General features: G+C 35.0%; 1 protein-coding gene across 5 annotated transcripts in view; it reads right to left on the bottom strand.

Annotated features, from left to right (window-relative positions):
* STIM2 (stromal interaction molecule 2) overlaps window positions 1-27,467 on the bottom strand; it is a 120,480-nt gene that overhangs the window by 30,271 nt on the left and 62,742 nt on the right. For all 5 annotated transcript variants that reach the window (XM_036227577.1, XM_036227576.1, XM_016164954.2 and 2 more), the window contains exon 3: window positions 24,907-25,021. In XM_036227577.1, the coding sequence (XP_036083470.1) occupies window positions 24,907-25,021 (115 nt within the window). The remainder of the gene's footprint in view (window positions 1-24,906; window positions 25,022-27,467) is intronic.

The following is a 27,467-nucleotide window of genomic DNA, read 5'->3' as shown; positions in this document are numbered from 1 at the left end:
GGATTATCCAGTTCCTTATCACCCGCTCCCCGCCTCTCACTGTCCTTTCACACATGCTGCTGCTAAAGAGCGCTTCTGCAGAAGGTGGGCGGAGAAGGGTATGGTATTCCTTTTAAAAATGTTTACCTATCTGCAAAGCTACAGAAATGTCAAAGCTACAGAAAGACACTGTTAACTTACACTGTTTCTGCTATGAACTGTGGCCAATGCTATAGGTTGGTGTCTCTGAGTGATTTGAAGCAATTTATTCCAAGACCAATGGAAACAGCTCTGGAAAGAGACCTGATTCTAGTCCCAGCTGGGCCACCGATTCACGGTGACATCACGGCCGGGTATTTAACTGTGTTTCAGTTTCTTAACACACAAAATAATGAAGCTGAGCTAGAACATCTTTAAAATTCATTCATGTTCTATTTCTATGATTCCATTATAACAGAGTTGGCGTTTAAAAAATTGCTAAACAGCCTAGAAGTGTAGATTATAGGATACTGTGTGTGTGGGGGGGGGAGTAATTCTAAAACCTTGAAGACAACAACAATAAATGCTTCTAACATTTATAATATTTATTAAACACCGGGAGATTTGGAAATGTTATTTCAAATAATCACTACAACAACCCTTTGAAGTACTTTTATCATCACGGTAAATCTAAAAGTTTATGAAAGTGAAGTTCTTAGTAGATATAACTGATGAATAAATTATTTCAGACCAAGTCTGTTTCTAGAGTTATTAACCACTGTGCAGTAACACTGCCTCTTTAGAGTTAGGTAAGTGGTCCTGATAATCAAATTAGGTAGTGCGAGCAGACAGTTTATGCTCAGTCATACTTGCAGCTTTCTGAATGTACCACATTCTCCCATGCCAGTCCTTCGCCCTAGAATGATTTCTCCTTCTTCCTCCTTTACCAGGCTTGCTCTCCCTGAACCTTTAAGGTCCCCATCCATCTATTTTCAGATTACGGCTGCTCTTCCTTGTGCCCCCTGATCACTTGTACTTTTATCTGCCATAGGATTTATCCCACACTCATGACTGTCCTGCCTCCTGGAAGATGAGTTCCTAGGGGGTTCTTCCACCTAACACAATGATTATTACCATTATAATGCCACATTCCTTTGATATAGGATTTTACGTTTTTTTATGCACCTTCACATACATTCTCATTTAACCACCTGCCCCAACCACATTTGAAAGACAGCTGTTACCTCTACAATCTATACAGAGAACTTTGGCCAAGAGAGACTAAGTAATCACACACATGGTCACATATGTCTAGTAACTGGGAAAGCTAGAATTTGAACTTTAATCTTCTGACTCCAAGTTTAGTACCAATACAGGTGGCCCCCTGACTCGGAACAATAACCGTTTACAACTCTAAAACGTGAAACACAAATCTCTTAAAACAAACCTTCCAGACATATAGTATTAACACTAACATAAGAGGCAAACATTACATGTGAGCAGTCTGTCATAGATAACTGCATTAATGGTTTCACGATTCCACTAGAGACATCAAGTGCACATTGTGGCCTACTGAAGGCCTAGAGGTAGTAACAAAACAGCTCGATGGAGCTATGCCAGTTCTTTAACACAGGGTGACTCCTCTGACTTACAAGGGGCTCTAGGAGCTTGAAGAGCCAGGGGATTCAGAGCTGCAGAAAGGCTCAGGGACAAAGGAGATGGTGATACCAAGAGGGTGAACAGAACCAAATCTCCAGGAGATGAGGGGGTGTGAGGATGCAGGATGTGTGGGTGGGGTACACGTTTATGGATTTTCACAGGAACGGAGGCAAGATGAGGAGTGTCCTTTTCGTTATCCCTCTCCCTTGCTGCTATCGACAGGGATATTTCTATCACAGGGAATGAGGTTTCTGATTCTGCATCAAAACTGTTCGCATTCCCCTTACTACTTGCGCCACTGTCAGTACCACCGCCATATGAATAATTTGGACCAGCACTTGAAAATGGTGAACATGATAATGATAATGGTCCTATGGGGAGAAAGCTTTCAGACAGCAGTAGGATCTGTAGGAATGGGGGGAATGAAGAGACAAGAAGGGCTAGAAATAGCCAGCAACAGAGAGGTAAGGAAACTAGCATCCTGTGGCCACCCAGGTGAAGGAGCCTTCTAAAAAAGACATGAGTCATGCATAGGTACATCCTCAGTTGTGCAAACTAAGTTATTAGTATAAGAAACACACCAACCGAAAGTGATCTCTCCCTCCCCTGAATTTCTACAGTATTTACTATTTCTACCAAATGGCATGCCATATGTACTGTTTTATTTTGTAACTATTTGCTTAATTACATCTTATATTCCTACTATACTATAAGCTTCCATAAGATAGGCACCACGCAGACCAGCATAAAGTTTCCATTTAAGTATCAGTTGAAAGTATAACTGACTTTCCTCTTCTTTAAATATAAGAACCTGTTTTGTTTTTATTTGTCTACTTGCTATCCCACAGTTGTATGAAAGACAAACAATACTGTCTTCATGATATCTCATTTCAAAGCAGCACTAGAAAATCCTTGACTCCAAAACAGGATCACAGGGACCTATATAGCATAATGGAAGTTAGAGGGTGACAATTGATAGCTTGTGTGTTTGACAGTAGAATGAAATAAGAATTTGTGTGCTTCTTTTCCATCCCTGCCTTAAGCAAACATGATATATAAAAATCAGTGTGAAAGATCAACTTCAAAAGATTAGAATATCCATATTACTTGCTGCTCTCATCTATAAAGGGCAATCTTATAAAACCAATGACTCAGTGCATTTAGCCATATACTTGTATTAAGTTACAGGCCTAAAAATACAAAACGGCTCAGTGAAGTACCACCATATAAGTTTTCATCTGTTATATTTAATATTAAAAGTACATGCTGTCCTAAAAACCTTCAAAGATAATTTGTGGAATCACCTAAATACTGTGGGGGAAAAAAATATTTTCCAATTGTAAAGCATTAGTGTGCATGTAGAAGCATGTTAATAATAGCAACAGCTAATATTTTGTGAGAATTTGGCAATTTCCAGTAACTGCAAAATGCCTTACATGAATTATCTCATAAAATTCTTTAAATGAAAACTTATGAAGTAGATTTTTAAAGTAATATTATAATCTTTGTTTACAGATCAGGAAGCTGAGACTCAGAGAGCATGAGTAACTAGTCTAAATTCACACACCAGTAAGTAGTGGAGAGAGGATTCAAAACTGTTGACTTCAAAGCCTCAAATCTTAACCATTAAGCTTCTCCTCCTCTGCTTCCTCACCATGCTGAAAAAAACTTCAAAATACAGCCGAATTCACAACAACTGTGTCAGACTTTAGATAAAATAGACATGCTGATACATTAATTCTGTATTTCATTTCTTAATAGCTCTACTTTTTAAAAATCAGTATAATCTAAATTTATGATAAAACAGCATTTGTAATATTCTTAATGTTAAGAAAGCAGTTGGCATAACCGTTTCTTTGGCAAACTAATATATTTTAGAAAAATCAACTTCTGATATAATATACTACCATACAGTTAAATATAGTAAAATTAAATATATACTCACTACTTTCCATTAAAGAAAAAAAATATATTTATAAATACCAAAGGTTTGGTAAGGGGGTCATAGAGAATTAAGAACATTATTAATGAAAATAACTGTATTTAAAGTTGGCCATATGAAGTGGTTATTGAAAGAAGTTCTATATTTTGAAGCTTCTCTGATATATAAGCTAAAATACTATTCACAGTTTGAGAAATATCTGAATTATCGGCATGTTTATAGGAACTGTCATTTTATAAAATATGGATGGCACAGCGGCATTCACCACTTTTCTAAGTTCAATTTCAACTGAAGATTTTAAGTTATAAAAGCTTCAGAAGTTCCCTTTACAGTGACAGATATAACATCACGGAAAAATGCAATTAACCTAAATCAATATAGCATGACTTTGACTAAAAGCAACTTTAAATGGAATACAAACATTAAAAAACTTTTAAATATGAAAGAAAAAATTCGGAAGCCTTCCATATTTCATCTTAGCTCAGTTTGTAGGCTCTGTGGCGTCACTTCTGAGCGAGACGTCAGAGGAGCAGCTGCTCAGCACAGCTGAGACACTGATCTGTAGAGAGGAGCCCGCGTGAGCTGCCGTCCGCCTGCTGATCGGCGGAGCGTGTCTGTAACATGGACTGAATCCCTGCAACATGCTATATTTGGATACCTAAAAGCCACAGCCTGAACTTGGGAAGTCCAGACATTAGTAGTTGTACCAAAGAGAAATAAATACACACTTTCTTTCATACACACTTTCTTCCTTACCTTCTGTCATGAAAGAATTAAATGAAATTTTTAGATGCACTAGGTAAATGCTGGTAAATGTTTGAACATGCAGAACTTAAAAACTACCAGGCTGCTCTCTTCCCAGCAGTGGTATAAAATGGTCACTAAGGGAAGGCATTACTGCTTTTTCTATTGTAAACTGCAATCTTATTATCGTTAAGCAGAATATACTATCAACACCTAGTTTTGTGAAGATGGTGAGAGATAACAGAGACAAAACTTAAAAACAAGTTGGAGAAACATTGAGTCTCAAAATTGTATGACTGTTCTGAAGGTTAACTAACACAATGTATTTGGAAATGACTCAGGAATGGTAAAAGTATTCTATAAATGTACGCTATTATCATTATAAAATAAATACAGAATCAAATTTTTTTTAATTAAGGAAATTCAAGGAATTTACTTTCTTTATAAGTGACTCAACAAAACCAGTGGATTCAATGGCCATAAGGGACCCAAATGTTTATTCGAGGTTTTCTAAATATCTCATTATGTTGTCATCACTGAAGAGATCACCTTAGGAACAGAGTGGATCTCTGATTATTCATTCTTTCATTTTTTGCACTCAGCCCTCGGTCACTTTCTTCTTTAAAACACTAAACTGAGAATTATTCCATATCAAATGAATAAGAAATAATATTTCTTATTCATTTCTATATTCCCAACATGTTATATAATGCCCCAAAAATATGGAATAGCGGATACCTCTTAGGAACTCAATTAATGCTTGAGTGAATGGATGACAAAATGATTCTATTAACCAAGGCTGCCAGGAAAATGACAATTTTATTCACTCTTTTTAGTGGCATTTCTAGATAAAGCAATAAACACTTTCAAAACTATGACTAACTTCATAAAACTGAGAGGATGCTGTTTTTCCAAAAATACGTTTAATCACAACAACAACAAAAATTCTATTTCCAAATTATAGCTTTACGAATGCTTCCTTTAATTTTCTGCTATTAAAATTATCAAAAATGCTCAACTTTTTCCTCTTGGAATTTGAAAGTTTCTTCAAGAGATTTTCTGTGCAAGTAACTACAGCAAATATTTACTGAGTGCATGGTAATTACTTCTGGGCACTGGATAAAATAAATGTAAAACACCACAGTCAAGAATTATTACCAAGACTAGCAGAAAGCTCAATGTAAAAAAACATCTATTGACTTTAAGAGGGAGTTCAATAAAAAATGAATACAAGGCTCAGTTAATAAATCCATTCCTTCTAAGGGCATTAAGTTAAAGAACAGCTAAAAATTGGGCTTTCACGGCTTGTTGTCATGCAATCTCTAGGTAAGAAGAGACAGTACATTCTAAGCTTGTTAATCCTAGTTTCTTCCACAATAGAAAAATTCACCAATTTCAATGATAGAAGCATTTTCAAGATAATTTTCCTCAGGAAATTTGTCTGACCTGCAAATTTTTCTAGTACATTTAACATCTAAAAATATAACAGTTCACAAATACTATTAGCTGCGTTTACTTGGTAGATAGCATTTTCCAATTTAGGTTTCACTTACTATATATAGTAATGGTTGAGTTAATTATTATTAATGTCAAACTTTTAGGAAAATTTTGCTTGTTTTTGGAGTACTGATGTAATAGTTAACATTAAAATCCTAAATAGCCTCCCCATTCACAGGGGGGAGCTAAAGTTATGTGAGGAAGAAAAGATATGAATAATGTGCATTAACACAATGTCACTATGTAGTGCTCACTCAGACTTTCCAAAGCTTTTTTCCAGTTTTCAAATTCATTTCAGAAACTTTCAATTGCCCAGCAACAGCCAGATTCCATATGAGATGGGAAGACAGGCTAGTGGTGGCCAAAGTCTGCATGACAGAGACACTGAGGTGGTGGCTCTGCAAAGCAGAGATCCATACAAGGCGGTCTTCTGAATGAGGTAACAGCCCCATGGGGTCAGGAGACTGACTACTCAGAGCGGGGCTGAGCAAATAAGAGAATATACTGATGATAACAGAGCTAGGATTTTTAGTCAGTGAAAGGAATTACAAATAGGGAAAGAGGTTAACCTAGAATTAACCCAGTAGTGTTGGAATCAGTGTGAACTGGTATCGGGTAATCTGTGTGAACTCATAAATTTTAATATATAGAGAGAAATAAATATAGGTGTATGTGTTTCTTAAGTCCATCCGCTGAGCGGTCCAGAATACCACCACCTCAGAAGCAATGAGCTCATCTAGTGTGTAAGTCTTGGTTTCTAAATACTATCTCAACTAAAAGAAACCAGGATTCCTTGAAGAAATGGTTGTTTGCAAAGTTAAGGCTGAAAAATAACAAAATAAACCTGGAACATCTTTTTGTGCCAGAAAGCAAAGAAAGGCTCAAAGAAATGGTGGAGACATTCACATAAAAGAATACAGAGGCCAGCTTGAAAGGCTTCTCACTAGCCAAATATGGGATAATTTGAGCCTCAAAATAATGATAACGAATTATAACTCAATGAATAAAAATAAGAAAACAGGAATCCAGGAGTCCACACTGAAGGAAATGAATAAATACAGAAGATCAATCTTCAGAACAGTTAGAAAACTATGAGATTCTCCATTTCTCCAATTTCTGTTTTCAAGACGTGTCTGTTATCTCCCACCATTTTCACAGGACAAGGTGTTGACACTACACTATGTTTAAATCTCTTCCTTCCAGAATGCAAATTAATAAACAGAGATGGAATTAGAAAAATTGCAATTTGGCAATCATCAGAATAACAATTAATTCAGGCAAGAAACACCCATGGATACTAAAACTAGCCGGCAAAAATGATATGAGGAATGTGATTTTACAGTCTCCAAGTTTGTCTTCACACAAAAAAAATTAATTACAAAGCAGGTGGGAAAAGTAACTTTACAGTTCCAAAAGTGAAGAAGACGTTATCTTAATCAAGTTATCAGAGGTAACACTACCTAAGACAAACTGACACTATATGCCATTTAAAAGAATGTATTGATTAAAACCATTTCTGCGACAGTCCAGCCTAAAATGCATGGCCTAGATATAATCATATGAAAATATGAAACAGGTCCTAATTTAGTTACAATCTACAAAATGATGCTTCTTAAAACTAGAGACCAAAGACATGCGAGTGCAGGAAATACTAAAAAATTGTTCTGGATTAAAGAAGACTACAGAGCCAAACAAGTGGGTATAATGCATACTCCTGAATGCTTTGGCTATAAAGGTCATTATTAGGACAAATGGCAAAACTGGAATAAAGGTGTCTGGACAAAGCATATATGAGAGCTCTTTGTTCTGGTCCTGCAACTTTTTACTAAATTTTAAATTGCTTTTAAATAAGAAATTAAAATTAAGAAAATAACCTTTCAATTATTTTTCCATTATATAGGTAGAGATGTCTATTAATTGCTAACTTCTCTATTATTTGAAGCTTGTGGTTTTCTTCAAGAAAGTATGGTAATCTTTTAACACTAGCAAATAACAGTAAACACTAGGCCCTTATTAGCTATCATGTACTGTTTTAAATTCTATATATTCACTGACTCATTTAATCCTTGATATAATCCTCTCAGGTGGATACTATTATTAGCTACATTTTACAGATGGGGAAGTTAAGGACAAAGAGATTGGGGTACTTGTCCGAGGTCACAATTCTAGTAAGTGTTATGTAGAGACTTGAATCTAGGCAGTCAAACTCCATCCTTAGTTTGGGATACTGTCTCTCTAGGAATGGATAACTGCACCTTGAGGTACTCGAGATATCAGTGTCTAAAAGAGGAGAGACCTCAGTGATCATAAAGTCTCAGAACCCATAAAAAATTTACTTATTCAACATTCATTTAGTACCAAGTTTAAAAAAATTAAGATCCTAAATTCACTATTGGAAAGCTCTTAGTTTATCTAGCAAAAAACTAATAAACTATTACAAAAATATTTATGATACCTTTTGAAAATGAGACTTTAACCAGTTCTTCTCTTGGCTTTGATTGCATTTAGGAATAATCTAAAATTTTAGCAGTCTTCTCTAGGAACTTGGTAATTACTGAAACATTTAAACTTTACTATTCCTCTACTTTCATGGGCCAGAGTTGAAATAATCTGTTTCATATTTGTTTTGCCTTTTCTAATTGTCTATTCAATAATTTCCAGTTCTATTCCTTTGTGTTTCTTTGTTCTCTTGCAATTAACTTATTTCCCAGATCTGGAAGTGCTTTCCTGCTTCGACTGTTTTTTTTCAGACCCAAGCTGTGCCAATGGGGAAGAAAGTAATTCTGCTTACTTTGGTGAAACAATGTTGGAGAGAAAGCAACAAGTTATTACCAAATAATTAAATTTAGAGTTCTTAAAATTATAATTGCCCTTTCTTATATTTGTTTTCCATGTAAACAAAATATATTAGTATTTAGAAAGTAATGATTATTTTAATGTAAATGTTGACAAACCAAAAACAATAAAAGTGACCTCTAAATCCTACCTAACCAATTTAGTTGCAAAATAAACAAATTCTTATATTCTAGAAGACAAATACCACAACCATTTGTAATCTGTACATGCCTTCAGTCTCCACAAATGCTACTAATAAAAATAATGTGCCAATTAGGGATTTCAGAGAATTCTGCTCCTTACTTCTTATTAGTGTAAAGAAAAATCAAAGACACTCATAACATCAAATTAATTTTTGAAAAAATATTACCCAAATTCATTAAAATATATGAAAAGAAAGTACTATAAGCTATAAAACTAACATTTCTTATAGTAGTCTAGGTCACATAAAAGTATTTTTTCTAGAATTGATAACATTAAGATTCTACCTATATCTTATAATTCAATAAAAATTTTTTTTTAAGTTCACAAAGGCATATCCTCTTAGGCAATTTTCTGGATGCCTTTATAAACTTTTTACTCATTGGTTCTCTAAAGTTATATTTATTCGTTTTCCCTATTGAGAAGGCCTCATTTGGCAAAAATTCATAACTCAGATAACAAGAACTCCAAGACATCAAGAAGACCCAGCACTGTAAAATCTCCCACAATCTCAAACTGTACCTAAAGTACAACAGCAGTTGGGAATAGCAGTTAGTATTCTTAGGTATTACTTAAGTGTAATGAATATTATTTGTCTTTTGAGGGTATTTAGGTCATATGTCAACAATCACCTATTCTCTGAATTTATAGGTATTTGCAAGGCATTTCTTTCTCAAGATTTCCAAACTAATTCAGAATGGATGGTGCCTAGCTTTTGCCACCTCAAATTCGTTTTTCTGCTTCTGCAATGATGCTCTTACACAGTATAGATATGTCTGGTGATCCTAGGTGAATCGGTCAGGGTTTCACTTTGTCAAAGTACAAAGTGTCATGCAGTAGTGAAATCTGTAATAGCCAGGAAAGTTTTGGAAAGGAAAGAAGAGGTGGAGCAAAATTTACTAATACAGTTTCCAGTTTTGAGAGCTATATTAGCTCATTTCATTAAAATACCAAAATGAGATTTAATAGGGCATCTATATTTGGAAAATGATATACTCAATTATCATAAAATTTGGAGTGGGAACAAAAGAAATTCATGAGAAAATCCATTTATAGTCCAAAAGTTTTGGACTACAAGTGTCAAGAACACATCAGACTTTTCTGAAGGAGTAGCTATATTTTGTATCATGTGACCCATGCTGCCAGACCCCACCCACTCACCCCTGGATCCAAAATAGCCTTTTCAACTTTTCTTCTAGCTACTCTTCTCAAAGTCTAGTTTCTCTTGTTCATCAATCCATTATGGCTATTTGTTTAGGTATCTCTTCTTTCTGTCTTTTTCTCAGAAAAGACTTGTGATCATCCATGTGAGGGGGCCATGGAGGAAGTAATCAGACACCATATCGGAGGTCACAGTGATAGGTCATATAACCTAAGGTATGGCCATATAACCTAAGCCAGTTCCTGTATTTTTTCTAACTAGAGTTAGCAAGGAAGACTGCTATTTCCCTTTGGTCCTCATCCTGGGAAAAGGTATACCTCCAACTTGCAGCAATCACAGAGCTAGACTCTTGGAAATGCAGTAGGAAAAAATAAAATCAAAATACACAAAGCAGCAGAGAGAGAGAAACACAGATAACCAGAGTGAGTTAAGCCTCTGACTACATACCTATACCTTCCCACTAAAAAGGGTAGTTTTTTAATTAAAAGTTTGATTTTTATCCTATATCAATTAATTCTCAACTGAGTCATTCCATTCATATATAAAAACACACTATAAAATCTTCCATCTTTTAGATAAAATAAACTTCCTTCATATCAAACCTATCTTTGAGTATCACAGTTCCATTTCTGTTCTTTTGAAAGTCAACAACAATATTTACTATCTTCACTTCCTTTTTAATCCGCTCCAATCGAACTTTCACTTCTACCACCACAAGTGCACCTGCTTTTGTCAACAACCTTAACCTCTGCTTTGCCAATCCAATGGTGAGCTCTCTGTCATCATCTTATTTGAACTTCCTGCACTACTGCTGCTGACTTTTCTTAACACATGTCCTTCACAGGCTTCCAGGACCCTTCGTTCTCTTAGCTCCCCTCACTCCTAACCGGTCATTTCTTCTTTCTTCTCTCCTGGCTCCCTTCTGCTTCTTGACCTCTCAACATTAAGACCTCTTTGCATCATAACATCTGTATTTTTTAACCTTGTTTTTTTTAAATTGTTGATCCCCCCAAACTGTTCAGACTCTCTTTTCCCTATCACCTCCATTTCCAAGAAATCTAATACCACAGGCACATAAAACATAGGCGCCATCCTCAACTACTGTCCCCAACCCCCATCAACTTCCTGAATCCAACACAACAGCAAAGCCTATCAGCTAGTCCTTCAAACTATAACATAATCAAACCGCTCTGCTACCTTCCTCTCACCTGGGTCATAAGAGCCTCAACAGGCCTTCCACCTCTACTCCCGCCACTCTTCCTCAAGAGTCTACTATCCATACGGTAACTATAATCATTTTTCAAAAGATAAATCACATCACTACTTTGTTCAAAACTTCTAAATGAAGCTAGTCTTGCAATATACAAACATTTTACTTACAATAAATTCCGAATTCTTTAATAGGTCCTACAAGATACTATGAGATGTAGGCCGTGCCTCTCTCACTGTTCTTATTTGTCTCCTACCACTTACTTCCATCACCATCCCTTATGACTAGCTATACTGCCCCTTTCTTTTCTTTTCTTTTCTTTTGGGGGGGGGGGGCAGAGGGACAGAGGGGCTGGCTTCTTGTTTATTTTCTATGCTGCCTTCCTACAGTCCTCCAAATACTTGGAGGTCATGCCAGCCTCAGGATCTTAGCTAGGCTGATCCCTAAACCTGTAAGATACTTCATCCAGACCTTTCCTTGGTCTCATCACTTAGATCCATAACCAAACATTACTTCTTTGGGTTCTTCCTTGACTAGATGACTTAAATAGCCTTTGCCCTACCAGGCAAAGTTATCCTTCTTTACTTTTATCACATCACTTATCTCTTCCAGCAGCCAAGTGAGTGTGTATATATCCACACACTCACACGCAAACTTGTTCGCTGTCTCCCTAAAAGAGTATTAATAATTCCATGACAGCAGGATCTCTACTTTGTTCAATGCTCTATCTCCAAAATCCAGAATAATACCTATCTCACAGGAAGAACTAAATTTTTGATGACCTAATGAATGAATGGAGCAAGTGAGTCTGACTTTCATCACTTATAATTAGTCAAATCATTGATGACAGAGTATCCTTACAACAAATTGCCAATTATTTGAGGTAATTTGAGCCTCTCTTTATCTTCAGCCACTAAAAAAGACTTACTGAAACAGATAAACTGCTCAAACTTTAAAATAAAGCTCTGTAGTAAAAAAGACGACATAATATACTCAATTTCAAGCCACTCAACAAAGCACGTTGAACAGTCAGTTATGCACAGGAATTTATTAAGCGTTTAGTTTTGTGATAAATTCAGCCTTCAGTACTTAATGTAGTGCAGTTCCATTAGAAATGGGAGTGATTACTTTTTTGGGCATTCCTGAAAACCACTCAAAGACTCTAGACACAGTCCTAAAAAAATATATCCACTAACTTAAAACTTAACCTTCTTCCTTTTCCAAAAGCTTCCAATTACACTACTAAAAGAGAATGCAATCTAATGTCATGGTCAAATTCATGCAATTGAGCATGCTCATTAAAAACAGATGAGAGAAATTTAGACAATTACCAAAGCAGATCAATCTTCAACTATCTCACACTGCAATCTGGGATATGCTTACCTTTGCTAAGGTCACGGGCTCTGGATCAGTGGGTTTGCGGCTAGTACACAGAAACCTATTATTATTCATTGTAGTAGAGCTGTAGCACTATCATTAAAATTCTGCCACAAAATATTTGGTACTGGTCAAAACATGGAAAATAATGATGTTAGAATTCTATATTCTTACAACATATAATTCAGAAACCAAACAAATACATAAGCAAATTTAAAAAGTAAAGAATTTCTTGGGCCTCTCTTCTCTAATTACTCTCCCTCCCATTTTCCCTTTTCCCAGCCCACCTCCATTCCTTCCGAAAAGTTCAAGACATTATTTTTAAAAAATTGTGATTCAAATTCTTCATTGGAAATAAATTCTATGAAGGATTTGAAAATGGTTAGTGACATGCTTATAAGTCAGTGCCATCTAGTAATGAAGAATTATTCTATCAACAAGTTTCTTGCCTATATCAGCTTAAGTTCATTTTTTATTAACTGAACAATATCATTTCAATCCATAAGCCAACACGATTATCCCTGAAAAAATTAAATGCAAACATTGAATGGAAAGATATAATATAATGTAATCCTAATTACCAACTCCTATACATAGCGGTAGTACTTTCTGAACAAAGTACTCGCTGAATTAAAATTTTTCTTAAATGTTCAACTTTTTAAAAGGTCAGTAGAGTGCTTCCCTTTTCCTTTAAGCATAGTCCGATCTACCAGTTCTTACGTAAACCCTTCACTTGATCATACTACTCACTGTACCTACCACTACATTTCCCTCCATTTTCTTGCCTATTCCTGGAATAGATTACCCACTCCTTCTACTTCATATCAACTCACTCTCTTAAATCCTATTTTATTGTGGTAACATACACATTAACATAAAATTTGCCATCTTAACCATTTTAAGTGTACAGTTAAAAGGTATGAGGTCTTCATATCATGCAACCATCACTACCATCCGACTCCAGAAATATTTTCATCTTGTAAAACTAAAACTGTGTATTCGTTAAACAATAATTCCCCATTCCGCTCTCCCATGTCCCTGGTAAATCACTATTTTACTTCCTGTTGCTATGATTTTAACTATTCTAGGTACATCATATAAGCAAAATCACACTATATTTGTCCTTTTGTTACTGGCTTATTTCATTTAGCATAATGTATTCAAGGTTCATCCATGTTGTAACATATGTCAGAATTTGCTTCCTTTTTAAGGCTGGATATTATTCCATTGTTTGTATATACCACATTTTGTTTATCCATTTATCTGTTGATGAATTTTTGGGTTGCTTCTGCTTAAATCTCTCTTGAGACTTATTTTGTGTACGTGTGTGACTCAATTCCCCACACCAATGTTTAAATTGATTTCCTGAAGGTTAATGATTTTCTTCTTGCCAAATCTAATGGCTTTTATCCACTACATCATATTTCTCTATATCGAAACCACTGGCCACTTTTCATCTCTCCTCTATCCCCCACAGAGAGAAAGAGACAGACAGACAGATGGACAGATAGAGGGAACACAAGAGAGCAAGAGCGAGAGAAAGAGAGAAGAAATGACTTACAGAGATTCATATATAGTTGACCCTTGAACGACACAGGTTTGAACTGTGTAGGTCCACTTATGTACATCTTTTTTCCAATAAATATATAGTTGGTCCTCCAAATACCCGGGTTTTACATCCATGGATCAAAAACAGTATATATTTTCGATCCACAGTTAGGAATCTGTGGGTATGAGGGCTGACTGTATGCATGTTCTACATCATTTTATACAAGGGATTTGAGATTTTGGTATCTGAGGGGGTCTGGAACCAACCTCTGGCAGATACTGAGGGACAACTATAGATAAGTTTTGGGGGAGTCGAAAGTTATATGTGGATTTTTGACTGTACAAGGGGTTGGTACCCCTACCCCTCACAATGTTCAAGGGCCAAATATAATATAAAGAGAGAAAAACAGAAAAGATACTAATGTACCAGGGAAATAAAATGAAACTAAGTTAGAGCATACACCAAAAATAGACATAAGACCCTTAAAACAGTTACAAAAAAAACAGACGAGGAAAGAAATAAATTGAGGTTCACATCTTCTCAGGAGGACATCTATTCTTATTAGAGATCTATAAAGAACTTATAATTTTTCATGAGGGTTTCAACAGATACTTTAGTGTACTATGACCTCAACTATACAACCATCCTTCACTTCTTGAAAATCGCTCTCTAAATTTTTAAGACACAGTACCCTCCTGATTCACCTCCTGTATCTCTGATTGCCATTACTTATTTCATTAGCTGATCTTTCGCTTTTGCCTTACTGCCAGTATTCCCAAGGAGCTATTCTCTTTCTCTTTCCTTTTCTTAGTGAATTATCAATTCATGTGACTTTAACTATTATACCTTTATGAGTGAATCAAAACTGTATGTTGTTATCTTGTTTTAGAACAGAGCCTTTAAGCAGTCAGAAGCTTATAGTGATAAACACCTATTTTATACTTTATAAAAAATGTAATCTATGGTAAGGAAAAAAACTGATGATAGAAGTAAAACTTAATTTCCTTCAATGAGACTGACATTTGCTGTTTCATTTTCTCAAACGGATTTACACTCTTTATTTTAAACTATGTAAGGAAGCAGCTGTGAATCAAACATATCTAAATGGTCCACCATTTTCAACATCCTGGAAGAATTCACACTGATGCAAAGAGAAAGAGAAACAAAAGACTGGCCAACATTAGAAGAATGCTTACTAAGGATGGCTTATTGAAGAGGACCTTAACCAGATGAGAAAGTTAGACAATAGCTTTATTTGCATTTAATATTCTATTTGAATAAAGTAACCATCCATAGAGTGAAAAGATTTTAAAGTATGAGACATTATTACATGTTATGTGATTTATACTATTTTTTATCATTCATCCCGAGTCATAAATTTATATATGCAATATAAATAACATATATGTATATATGTTCCAGAACTATAGAAATGTTTAGAAATTGTAGAAATACGCCATCTTCATATTCAAACTGAAATGACTAATATCTTTAAATTTATTTTCATCGTATTTATAATATGCAAATTTCTATTAGTTTTTTTTAATTGCTAAATAATGTTCAATGGAATATGGAAAAAAAAAGACTGAACACAAGACTTGTTAGAAAAAAAGATTTTTGTAAAGCTAACCATTTTTGAAGAGAATACTGTTATCAACAAACAATTCCTTTATCCAAAAGAGAAGGAACAGAATATTTGTTCCACCCCCCCAAAAATTTAATATATAATGAATCTCCTGCAATATGTACATTTTAAAATCCAGAACTGTAACTAGAATCCCTCCTGTGCAACCCCTTTCCAAACCAAGGACTGGTAAAGCAAAATTTACCAAACATCCACATGGAATTGATTCCCAACAGGTGGGGAAAGGGAATAAAGAACAATAAAATGTTCAAGAAAGCCGACTGTCTCTAGACAGTCCATCACAGTGAAAAGTGGACAGCCCTCATTTTTACCTTCTGCAGAAGGTTCTGTTACTGTACTCCAAACTTGAGGTATCCCTTGAGTCTGTGAACATAGCAGAGGAGAAATGTAGAATAATTCAGGTGTATGGAAAACTATAAGGCAAATTCACAATTTTAGAATAGCACTTCCTTAAATTATAAGAAAAGTTTTAATCACATGATGAATTACATAATGGAAAATTTGTCATTTGAGGGGAAAAGAGCCTCATATCATATCTATTTTAAGTATTCTCACAGCACAGAAATTGTCAAGATTTTTAGAGCCCAAATCACATCACAGAGAGATGTGATATGTAGTCGGTCTCTGCATCCTAAGAGGTGGTCTATTTCGAAATAAAAGCAAGAAAGATCTAGAAAAGACAGAGCCATCTCAAACTCAAGTGTTTTCCATTGATTAAAAAAGCATAATTAATCCTAGCAAACCAGTATATGTAATGACCCTAAATCTCCAAAAGTCAAGAGTTCTGAAGTAAAAAGAGTGTCAACAATCAAAGAGAAAAAGAAATAGTGAAGAAAGCAACTACAATAACAAAACCAAAACAGTCCTATATGACTAGGTATGAAATGAAAGGAATAGAGCCTGAAATGCTAACACAGGATGATGATTAAGAAAGATTAGGAACATAGTGAGTGCTCTGAACTCATTTGGATAATTTTATAATAAAAACAAAGATATCTGATGGTAAAGAATAAAGAACACACTTTACACAAAATATGGAAATCAATTCTGATTAACACAGAACAGTTTTTCAAATTCATCAAGTAATCTGCAAATCAAAGTAACATTTATACTATTCTTCTAACAAAAACCCAGGTTAAGCACATAAGTAACCCGTTTTTCAGAAGTTTGTATTATGCCACTTTTCTTTTATGAAAGATCTACAATAGAACCTATTTTTTGATGACTAAAAGAAATCCAAAGAGGATTTTTGCTTTTATGAAAAAGGTGGAACGTAAAGTATTGTCCAGTGTTTGGCAATGAGCTGTTATAGAGGCACCTTGAGCAGTGAGAGGGGCACCACCAAGCTCCTTCCCCAGGAACCACACTCAGCATCTCTGCATCGGGCCACCATAGCTCTTTGGACTGTGTGTGCATCTGTGCTTTATCTCAATTTATTCTGTACATCAGTTAGCAAGATGCGCCCTAAGGTATCAGAAAACCCAAAAGAACTCATAAGAGTGTTACATTTAGCATAAAACTGGACTTGTAATTGTTTTGATCATGCTGAACGAAATAAAGACATAGTGCATGCACTGAACTTGTCTGTATCCACCACTGGTACTGTGTTCGTGCAGAGGGACTCTTAAAAGCTGCCATAGTTACTACTGGTCCTGCTAGTAGTCAAGGGGTCTCTTATAGTCGGCATCCAGTAATGGATAAAAGGAATTGCTAGAGTGAATAGATGGGTATATAAAATGTGGTGTCTATTTATTATATCATATCATTCCTACTTTTACTCTATGTTAGTGTTCTTTTAGACTTAACGTGTTATTCGGTATAACTGGGTAGGTTATTTTGGGGCTCTTGAAATGGTCAAAAATGTTTGCACATAAATTAATGGTAATTGCTTCTTTCTTTTACTCCATTTCAACTTACAAAAAGTTTCATTAGGAACACTTTACTTTTGAATAGCTTGGAAAACCTGCACTTAAATGTTGGTTGAACAATAAATGAGCAATATGTTTGAGTCACCTATTCTCCACCTACAAGAAACTCTGACAATAAAAAATGTTTGTTAGTAGTACAAATAATAACATTTGTAATTTTGAAATGACTCCACCTCAAGAAAAGGCCTTCCCTTGTATATACTGCTTTCCGTGAATAATGAGAATCTATTAGCTCTAGAGAGGGCTTACAACAGCTTCTAGAATTAATAATGTCATATAAAAGTTGGAAAGTGTTAAAAACCTGAGTTAATAAAACAGCACAAGTATTTGAAGTATATTAAGAGCCTTGTGTTTTTTAAATGTGCTATATTAATTACAAATATCCTGAAAGCTATCAATCCAGCAGAGTGCCTCCCAGTGAGAGGTGAGACAGAAGATGAAAAGCAAATTGCCCTTAATGCAACTAACGCTTCTGGCTTTATCTGACCTCTGCAGACAGACCAACATACTCTAATTCTCTTATTCCACAGTGCTTACTACATATCTCGATTTAGACAGACCAACATATTGTTTACAGATTATATCACATCCTTTAATTACTTGTTAAGACTTTTCTCCAATAACAGACTATAGGTAGGTAGAAAACAGAAAACATATTCCTCATCTGTATATCTTCGCTACCTAGAATAATGCCTTGCTTATAAGAAACATTTACTAAAAAAATATTCACTTCCATCAATCAGTTCAATGATTCTCCTCAAGCCAAATGGGTCCAAAATCACCAGAAGGGAAAAATAAAATAAAATTATTTATGAACAAAAGGGAAAAGTTGATTCAAGCCTTCTTTTAAAACATTTCTCAGAATTCATGATTTTTCATTCTCCCCACTCAAATCCTTATTATATTAAACTCAAAGCTGGTCTTCTTATCTATAGTGAATTCATTTTCTTATAACTCTTCTATGAGGTTTTCTAAAACAAGAAGCTATAATAGCTCCTAAATAGTGCAATAATGATAAAAATGCTAAAATACATTATCACCTCCCAACACATAGCAAATATTACTAACCAAAAATCTTTACAAATATAAGCCTTTCTTTGCCACTGAGCCCTGACACAGAGTGAGCTACCTTAATCCAGTGCTCTAGGCAACCACTACCTATTGATAACATTGGTACATGAGTGGACTCTTACTTGCCACTCTTGGAGCAGCTGATCAGGTTTAAACACTAACGCTCATTAGTCTGGTCTCTCTCTCTCTGACCTATCCTACTTTCTACTATTCCCCGACTCAGATGCCTCTTCCAACAATGTCAGTCTCCAGCATCCCCTAAATGTGCCAGGTTCGCATTTGTCTTACAAAAACAGGAATAACAAGAGATTAGTCATCAAGCACTTCCTATGTGCTAGGCACTGTTCTAAGCACTTTACATGTACGAATTCATTTCATCCTCAACCAATTTGATGACTTTTACCCCCATTCAACAGATGACAAAACTTAGAAAGGTCAAACACTACATGTTAACAGCAAAAGCCATACATTAAAACAATTTATTCCCTCACATACACTAAAAATTATATTTCTGATTTGTAAATTCTGCTTATTTCAGGGATTTAGGATTTAAGTGTGGAATTACACCTATTCATTTGCTCATTTTAATTACTAATTTTAACCTGTATAACCCTAACTCTCTCATTTCTAAGAAAAATGTATCTCTTTCAAAATCTTACCGCAGGTCATCTCCCTAATGAAGACTTCTCCATAATAAATATGTCATTCTCTTAAACTCCCATAACAGTCCCCCTTACCTAGTATTTAATCAAACCTTCTTATATTATTATTCAATATTTCATCTGCGAACACGTTAACAATACTGTAAGCTCCTTGAGAAGAAAAGCCTTATCTTATACTTCCTTATATTCTACCAGTGACTGCTATGCATATTATAAATACGCAAATAAATATCATGTTGATGGATGTCACAAAGATAATACTACTTTATTATCTGCAAGGCCTACATTTTGCATTATGCTTCTGATAATGCTAAACAATATTTACTGATCCTTTTTTCATTCCAGTCTCATTGTAACCAATACTATACATCTAAAAAAGCTGGTACATTTTATCAACTTTTAAAGGTTCGTTTATACTTTCACACTTAGAAGAAAATGCTTATGAATACTGAGGATACACATAGAGAAAATATTTATAATCCTCCTTTGAGAAATTTAACAATAATGATCAGGAATGTTTTTCCTTTATATTTCCTTTTATGTAACATTTATATTTTGTTTTCCTAAACAGAAGAAAATACTTAGTTGTCTCTCTCTAGCTAGGTTTTATATGCACTTGAAAACAACCATTTTTAAGTGTCTAACTTTTTCTTCTCTCAATTTCAGTTCCTTTAAATTTCAAATAAAATAAAAAGTAAACCTTCTGAAAATTTTTCAAATATCTATTCAATTTGTAAAGCCCAAAATTACACAGTGATCTTAGGTAAGACTCATGTTGAACAGGATGGAAAGATTACTTCATGATTGTCACAAGGTATAATAACTATTTAACCCAATGAGTTACCTTTTTAAAAACAGTACATTACTTCATCAGGTTTTTTAATCCACTATGGTCCCTAAATTTTATACATAACCAATAATTTTCCATCTAAATTTTCCTTTATTATGTATCTGGCTACTACTTAATTGCATTCGGTAATTCTAACAAGATATCCAGTTTATCGAAATCTATCTAAAATCTAATCCTAGCTTTTAAAATGGCTGTCATTTGCATTGGACTGTTGCTATGTGCAAACTGACCTAGCGTTCACTACAGAAACCAAAAAAAAATGCAATCAGGTCACATCGAAATTTTTCTCTGTGAAATCAGGATCAATTTCTGCATAACACAATTTTATTTTTCGTCACTTAACATTCCATAAATACCATTGGCACCTTTCACCCTCCAGAAAAGTACACACTGAAACGATATTTAGCCTAATAGACCTGTTCATTTTATTAGTAAATATTATGACACTAAATCAAAAACCTTACAAAATGTTAAATACAGTTGAACATTTTTGTTTACCGGCTTTATTCAAAGATAGTGAACATTTACTGCCTACCAGGTATTGCCAGGACTTATGCCAGACAGTTTCACTACCTTATTTATGTCACATTACTTGCATTTTATAAGTGAATTTTTAAAAATTTTTTTTAATTAAATTTATTGGGGTGATATTTGTTAATAAAATTATATAATTTTCAACAATTCAATAATACATCATCTGTATATTGCATCATATGTTCACCACTCAAAGTCACATCTTCGATCACCATATATTTGACCCCCTTTTACCCTTGTCTACCGCCCCCTCTCTCTGGTAACCACTTAACTGTTGTCTGTGTCTATGAGTTTCTATTTGTTTGTCTTATTCATCTGTTGCTTTCAGTTTTATATCTAAACTTTTTCCATCTGACTTATTTCACTTAGCCTGATTACCTCAAGATCTATCCGTGTCGTTCCAAGTGAATTTTAAAATGTGCCCAATGTCTTAATGTTCATAAACAGAAGAACCAGGAGTTAAACTTGCATGGCTTGAAAGCCCACACACTTCCTATAGCATGCCACCTTCATTTGCACTGCTAGCCCATTTTCAGGTAACTGAAGAAAGAGCCATGAGAGGGCTAACCACCTACAGTATACCGCTCTATTCCCTTCCAAAACTCCCAGTCAACACTCACAGACTACTGCAAACACCTCCTTCTATATAATCCTACCAGAGAGTTAACTACTCCTTCCAATGACCTATCTCTATATTCTACACTTAACTTCTATTACTGTACATATCACTATATATCATAATTATTTATTTTGTCTTTGCAACTCGGCTATTTACACCTTAGGCTAGAGACCTGTTTAACTCATCTTTAATACCAAGGCTCCAATGATTGCTTAGCACCTAATAGATACAACCTGTTCTGCTACTTGTGCTTCTGTAACATGAATTAGCTTATGTGCAACTGGTTGACAGGAATCAGACATATATAATACGTACTTTTCCTCACATGTTATCATTTTACATATGTCAGGTAGCTACAAATGGATACAAAGTATACGTAATGGCACAACAGCAACCTATGTCCCCTCACCACTCCTTCTCCGCTCAATTTGGCCACAGCCACTGTTTTTAGAGATGTTCGTTACTCAGTTCTCATCTTCCGGCACTTTGCCCTTGTATTCACAATATAGCAACCTGAACCCTACCTAATACCTCCTTCCATTAAATTATCTTATTTTTCAAGGTAAAGTCCTATATCTACTATACTATCTATTGATTATAAATTTAACACATCTTTTTACCTGTGCTAGCATTTTTATTACCACTGTCAGTGCTCTGTTCACAAAGTTGCATAAATTTTGAATAGTCTGCTTCAATCCCATTTTTTCCCATAAACTATAATCTTTAAGTTCATAATTTTGCAGAACATACATTTTTCAGGAATGTATATTTTTCATTTTGGCAGAAATGCCTGTACTCAAATGATATCTGATGAACTGAATATTTGATGAACTAAACTACTGAGTATCCTATACTCGTCAGGCATTATATATTCATTCATTCAACACTTACTGAATATCAAAGTAAATAAGGTACTGCACTAGGTACTAGAGACACAACAATATGCACAAAATATAATTGTGTATGTGTGAGTGCGTGTGTGTGCACATGTGTATATTTGTATTCATATTCAACTAAACAACTTTGAATTACATATTACCGCTAGAGGTACATTCTAATCTCTATATCAGCAGTTTCCAAACCTTTTCAAAAGATTCACTTTTCATTCCCAAGAGAACTCTTCAACAGAAACAAAATATACCAGGTAAGCGCAGAACCCTGCACATTCGACATGCCCATGCCCAGTCCCTGAGATACCTCCAGGCAACCTGGGGCTTGTCAGGATACAATGTAAAAATCAGTGATTTAGCAACAACGTCCCACCTTTACATGACCTGCCTCTATATGACACCTTAATAAAGAGTCTGACATGGGTTGAGAAAATGAATTAGGTCACTATAAAGCTCTAGTGGAGGTTTATTTCACTGGACTCCTCTCTCTTCCCTTTCATGCAGCTGTTGTAGTAGAGGCCCAATTCCTCCCACGCCCTAATCCCCTAAAAAGGTTATGTAAGAGACTGGGTTCGGAGAAAAGGAAGCCGAGAGTAGATAATTTAGAGAGACTTTGGCGGCCGGGGGTGGGGGGGTCTTATTATTATCATAATGGTAAAATCTTAGGGGGTGAAAATTAGGGGGAAAAAGAGATTTAAGAGGCTTTTCAACTTGAAAAGGCCTAAAGCTGAAAAAAAAAATAAGAAAAACATTCTCACAGATCACAGAAGATCTTGCCAAGCTCACTGGGGCGGGAAGCCAAACGGGGTCTAAAGACAGATTCCCTCTAAACAAAACAGACAAAGATGCCCGGGCCTACTGAGGAATACACTCTCGGAAGCAGGGGAGAAAGAGAAAGGAGGCAAACATAATGAATAAGTCAATTATATAATATCTGAAGAAGGTGATATATGATATGGGAAAAAAAGAAAGTATGAAGCTGAGTAACAGGGATCAAGAGTACCAAAAAAAAAGAGAGGAGGAGGGAGTGTGGTTTGCAATTTTAAACAGAGTGGTCGGTTGGGGAAAGCCTCACGAGAAAATAGCCCTGATGAAGACCTTAGTAAAAGAGGTACGGGAGATGGCCATGAGGATGCCTGGATTTTTGCAGGTGCGGAATAGCAAGGAGTCCAGCTAGGATAGAGCACAGTAAGACGGATGGGACAGAAAAGAGAAGAGAGGTAACAGTGTGGGAGTAGAAGGCAGATCACAGAGAGGCTTTTAGGTCTTTGCAAAGATTTTGGCTTTTACTCTGAGCCCTCATAGGGAACTGAACGGATCTGATTTATACTTTAAATAGGTTACTCTGCTGAAGAACTGACTCGCAGCAGAGCACAAGTATACACGAGGAGGCCACTAAGTGGCTACTGCAACCTCTCAGGCAAGAGACGGGGGGCTGCCCCAGGGGGGAGCATAACAGGTGATAAGAAGAGGTCAAATCTTTTCCTTCATTCAAACTCGGTTGTGTGGGCTCCATTCAACTTATCATATGAACAAAATCTAAAATAAACTAGGAGCAATAAACTCTATAATGGAGCTGCAATTCCTCTAGTAATAGCTACATTCTGCTCAGATATTTCATTTAGACAGATTATGTCTTACTAAGTTTTCCACCCATCTAATGCTTTCCTGCATGAAATTTATATTCATTTATCCTATTCCTAACCAAGTTCATAGTACTTAAAAATGGTATGAGGAGGGGAATGGAGAGACAGATTTCCAACGTCTATGTATCTTTAAGTGAGTGGTATTTTTTTACCTTCTTTCCTTTTTTTCTTCACAGTATATTTCAACACATGCCTCTTTTAAAAAGTGAAAACAAAAATAAGTAAGATGTAAACCTTCTACATTAATAAAAATACTGTGCATTTTACCATTTCTAAACATCATCATTAACAGTCTAGTAAACTTTATTATTTCTTTATATTTCTACTTTGTAATCTGTCCCAGCTTCCTTTTAATTTAATTTCATTTCATTATTCACACTTGCAAAGAAAAATATATATTACAACATAATTGTTTTACTCTGATAAAACAATAGAAATATTAGAAAAGACAGTTTGGTTGACTCTATTACTCAAAAAAAAATAATAATAAGCGAATGGGCTTTTAAAAAATTTTTAGTAGCTTTCTAGTATTAGGGATCAAGTTGAGATTTTAGGTTATCTACTTTTCCTGTCTTAAACAATTGCTGTCCATAAAGTAGCTTGAGGAGTTAAGAGCAGAAAAAGGAATAAAATATAAATTATACAACTTTATCATGCAACTATTAGAAGACTTCATTAAGGGGTTTATTTAAGAAAAAGGTTAAAAGTTTTACACCTTCTAAAGACTTTAGAAACTGTTCTCCATAACTAAAAAGAAAAATTTGGGATCCATGTTTATTTGATAAAATAATTACTTACTAAAATATAAATATCTTCACAGAAATGTTATTTTTTTTTTTTTGTAGGGTCATATGCAATTAGTGACTTAACAATGGCTAAGCAGGACAGAAGGGCAGCGAGGAATCCAGATCACTAAAACAATCTTACCTTCAGATGTTTTCCACCGTTTCCATAAATCCTCAACAGTTATATGCTTATCTTCTCTGTGCAGATGGCTGTGTTTGTTAGTTGCATCTTTATATTTCATATCTTCTCTGATAAACTACAAAAGACAAAACATGAAGTTAAATACTTGAATTCATTAGTTTCTATAAACTGAGAAAAATATAAAATCTGAAATCCAGTGAGTAGTGATTTTCAGATATCGAGTACATTTATAGTATTTTATACCCTCATTATTTTATTAATTTATTTAACAAAATACCTTCTACTACTACTCATGACAGCAGTAGCAGTAAAAGGACTTATTTAATGCACATTATTTGCCAGGTATTATTTTACATTGTTTGATAAATATATCTATAATCACTATAATAAAACACACATATATACATAAAAAGAAAGCCGTTTCACTTCATGACAGTTCTATTAGTTAAGTATTAAGTATCCCCATTTTATAGATGAGAACACCAAGGCTCAAAGAGGCTAAGTATGAAAAAATAATGAAGAGCAAAGCTAACAACCCAAGCAGTTTGGTTAAGCTCAACAGCATAAGATACTGCCTCAATTTTATACATGTTTACCAAATACTTAGTGACACCAAATACTAATCTCAATTACTGCATCACATTTCTATGTTTTGCTATCTTTTAAGCTATTACTTATAGTTGAAAGGCATTAATTACAGCGTTTAGAACCAAAGTATTTTATAAAACTGAAGTAGACCTCTATTAATCTTACTTTAAAATAGTATAAATAGAAAGCACTAAAATTTTCTTTGTATTACTAAATTATATAAAAATTTTTCATTGTTCCCCATTATCTACCAAATAAAAAGCATCATACACCATTTCCCAATCCTGTCCCTGACAACCTTTCAGGCCTTTTCTCTAGCCACTTTCCACATATAAACTCATTAACCTAATTATAAGAAACTAATAGGTTTGTAATTATTATGTTTTTTCTACCTCAATATTTCTGATTTTTCTTGTTTTGGTATTGTTTAACTTGGTACTTTTACTGATTTTGCTCTGATTTCAAAAATATAAGATCATACAAAAAGATTACTTCAGAAATCCACAATGCTGAAAGTGAAAATGCTCTACACCCCCAAACTCCGGAAGCATAGTTTTCTGACTTTCATATACTAACGATGAACACTATCTTTAGACAAAGACCACATTTGTCTTTTGAGTAGAGTTGTTCTCTACTAAAACTAAAAAAGAAAATTTTTAAAGTGTATAATATTAAGCAAATCATTTCACTTTTCTGAGCTTTAATAACCTTAGGTGCAAAAATCTTATAGAAGAGACTTCGGTTTCTGGTTCTGCATGTAAGGAGCTTAGAAGTCACCACTCCATTCTAACAGCAAAAAAGTTGAACTGTCTGAAAAGTAAAAACTCTTCTTGGATCCATTAGAAAGGCAAGGACATAGAGCAAAGCACTGTCCAGTGCTGGGGTAGGAAAATCTGAACTGTAATTGATGAATTGCTGGAGGTTCAATGTAGGCAAGTCTGAGAATTAAAAACTCCAGGGTTACCCAACCATAAGGAGGGTATAGAGGTTCAGAATGAGTCACTCCATAATGTGCCTCTGTGGTTTGCAAATTATTTTAAGCTAAAGACAACAGAGACCCTGAAGGCTCAAAAAAAATTTCTGTCCTCCATCCCAACCTAAATCTGAATTAGTATCAGAGATAAACTCTGTTGACCTATTCTATGGCAGAGTAAACTAATAGTTACTGAAGATCGATCTGTTCTTCTTATCGTCCTGCAATGACCCTCTTAAGCCCCAAGATGCCTTATCTCTTTTACAGTTCAGAATGTCATATATACCTAATTTTCCTTCTGTCTCTAAATCTCTCAAGTGTGTGGAGTCTCTGACTCTCTCATGTATGTGAGGTTCTCATGTATACATATATAATTAAATTTGGTTATTTTCTCTTGTTAATCTGTCTCACGCAGATTTAAACCTGCTGAAAGAACCTAGGCGGATAGAGGAAAGTTTCTTCCAACCCCACAAGGGACAATATTGTGAGATCTACCTCCAGGAACTTGAACAGATTCCTAAACATGGGGAAATAAATCCCCTTCCAGTAGGGAGAGAGGAAAAAGAACCATTTCAAAATACTCCAGATGGCTCTGTTCTTCTTAACAAGCCTTCTCTCAGGGGAAACCAGTTAACCAGAGCCTAACTGACCAAGGAAAATACTCAACTCTACCAGGCTCTATCCTTCCAGTGGGAGAAAGGATATGCCCAACTCCAGCTCACTCAAGCCATCCCATCTCACCTGACGGGGAAGAAAAAAACAAAACAAACAAACAAAAAAAACCTGAGCAACACTGGTAAACTCCAGAAGCACAGGCTCACTAAAAACTGAGATCTAATCAAAGGGCTGTAGAAAATTCCCTTTCCCTGACACTCCACCACCATATTACTAGAGGTCCATTTACAGCAGTTCCTTTTATCCCATACGTCATGTCCAGCTATCAAGAAAAAATTACAAGGCATACCAAAAGGCAAAAAAAACCCCCACAATTTGAGGTGAC

The sequence above is a fragment of the Rousettus aegyptiacus genome, unplaced genomic scaffold, assembly GCF_014176215.1.
Source record: "Rousettus aegyptiacus isolate mRouAeg1 unplaced genomic scaffold, mRouAeg1.p scaffold_m13_p_10, whole genome shotgun sequence".
In the NCBI taxonomy this organism is placed as follows: domain Eukaryota; kingdom Metazoa; phylum Chordata; class Mammalia; order Chiroptera; family Pteropodidae; genus Rousettus; species Rousettus aegyptiacus.
The sequence above is the reverse complement of the archived record's forward strand: the minus strand, read 5'-3'. Positions and strand labels throughout refer to the sequence as shown.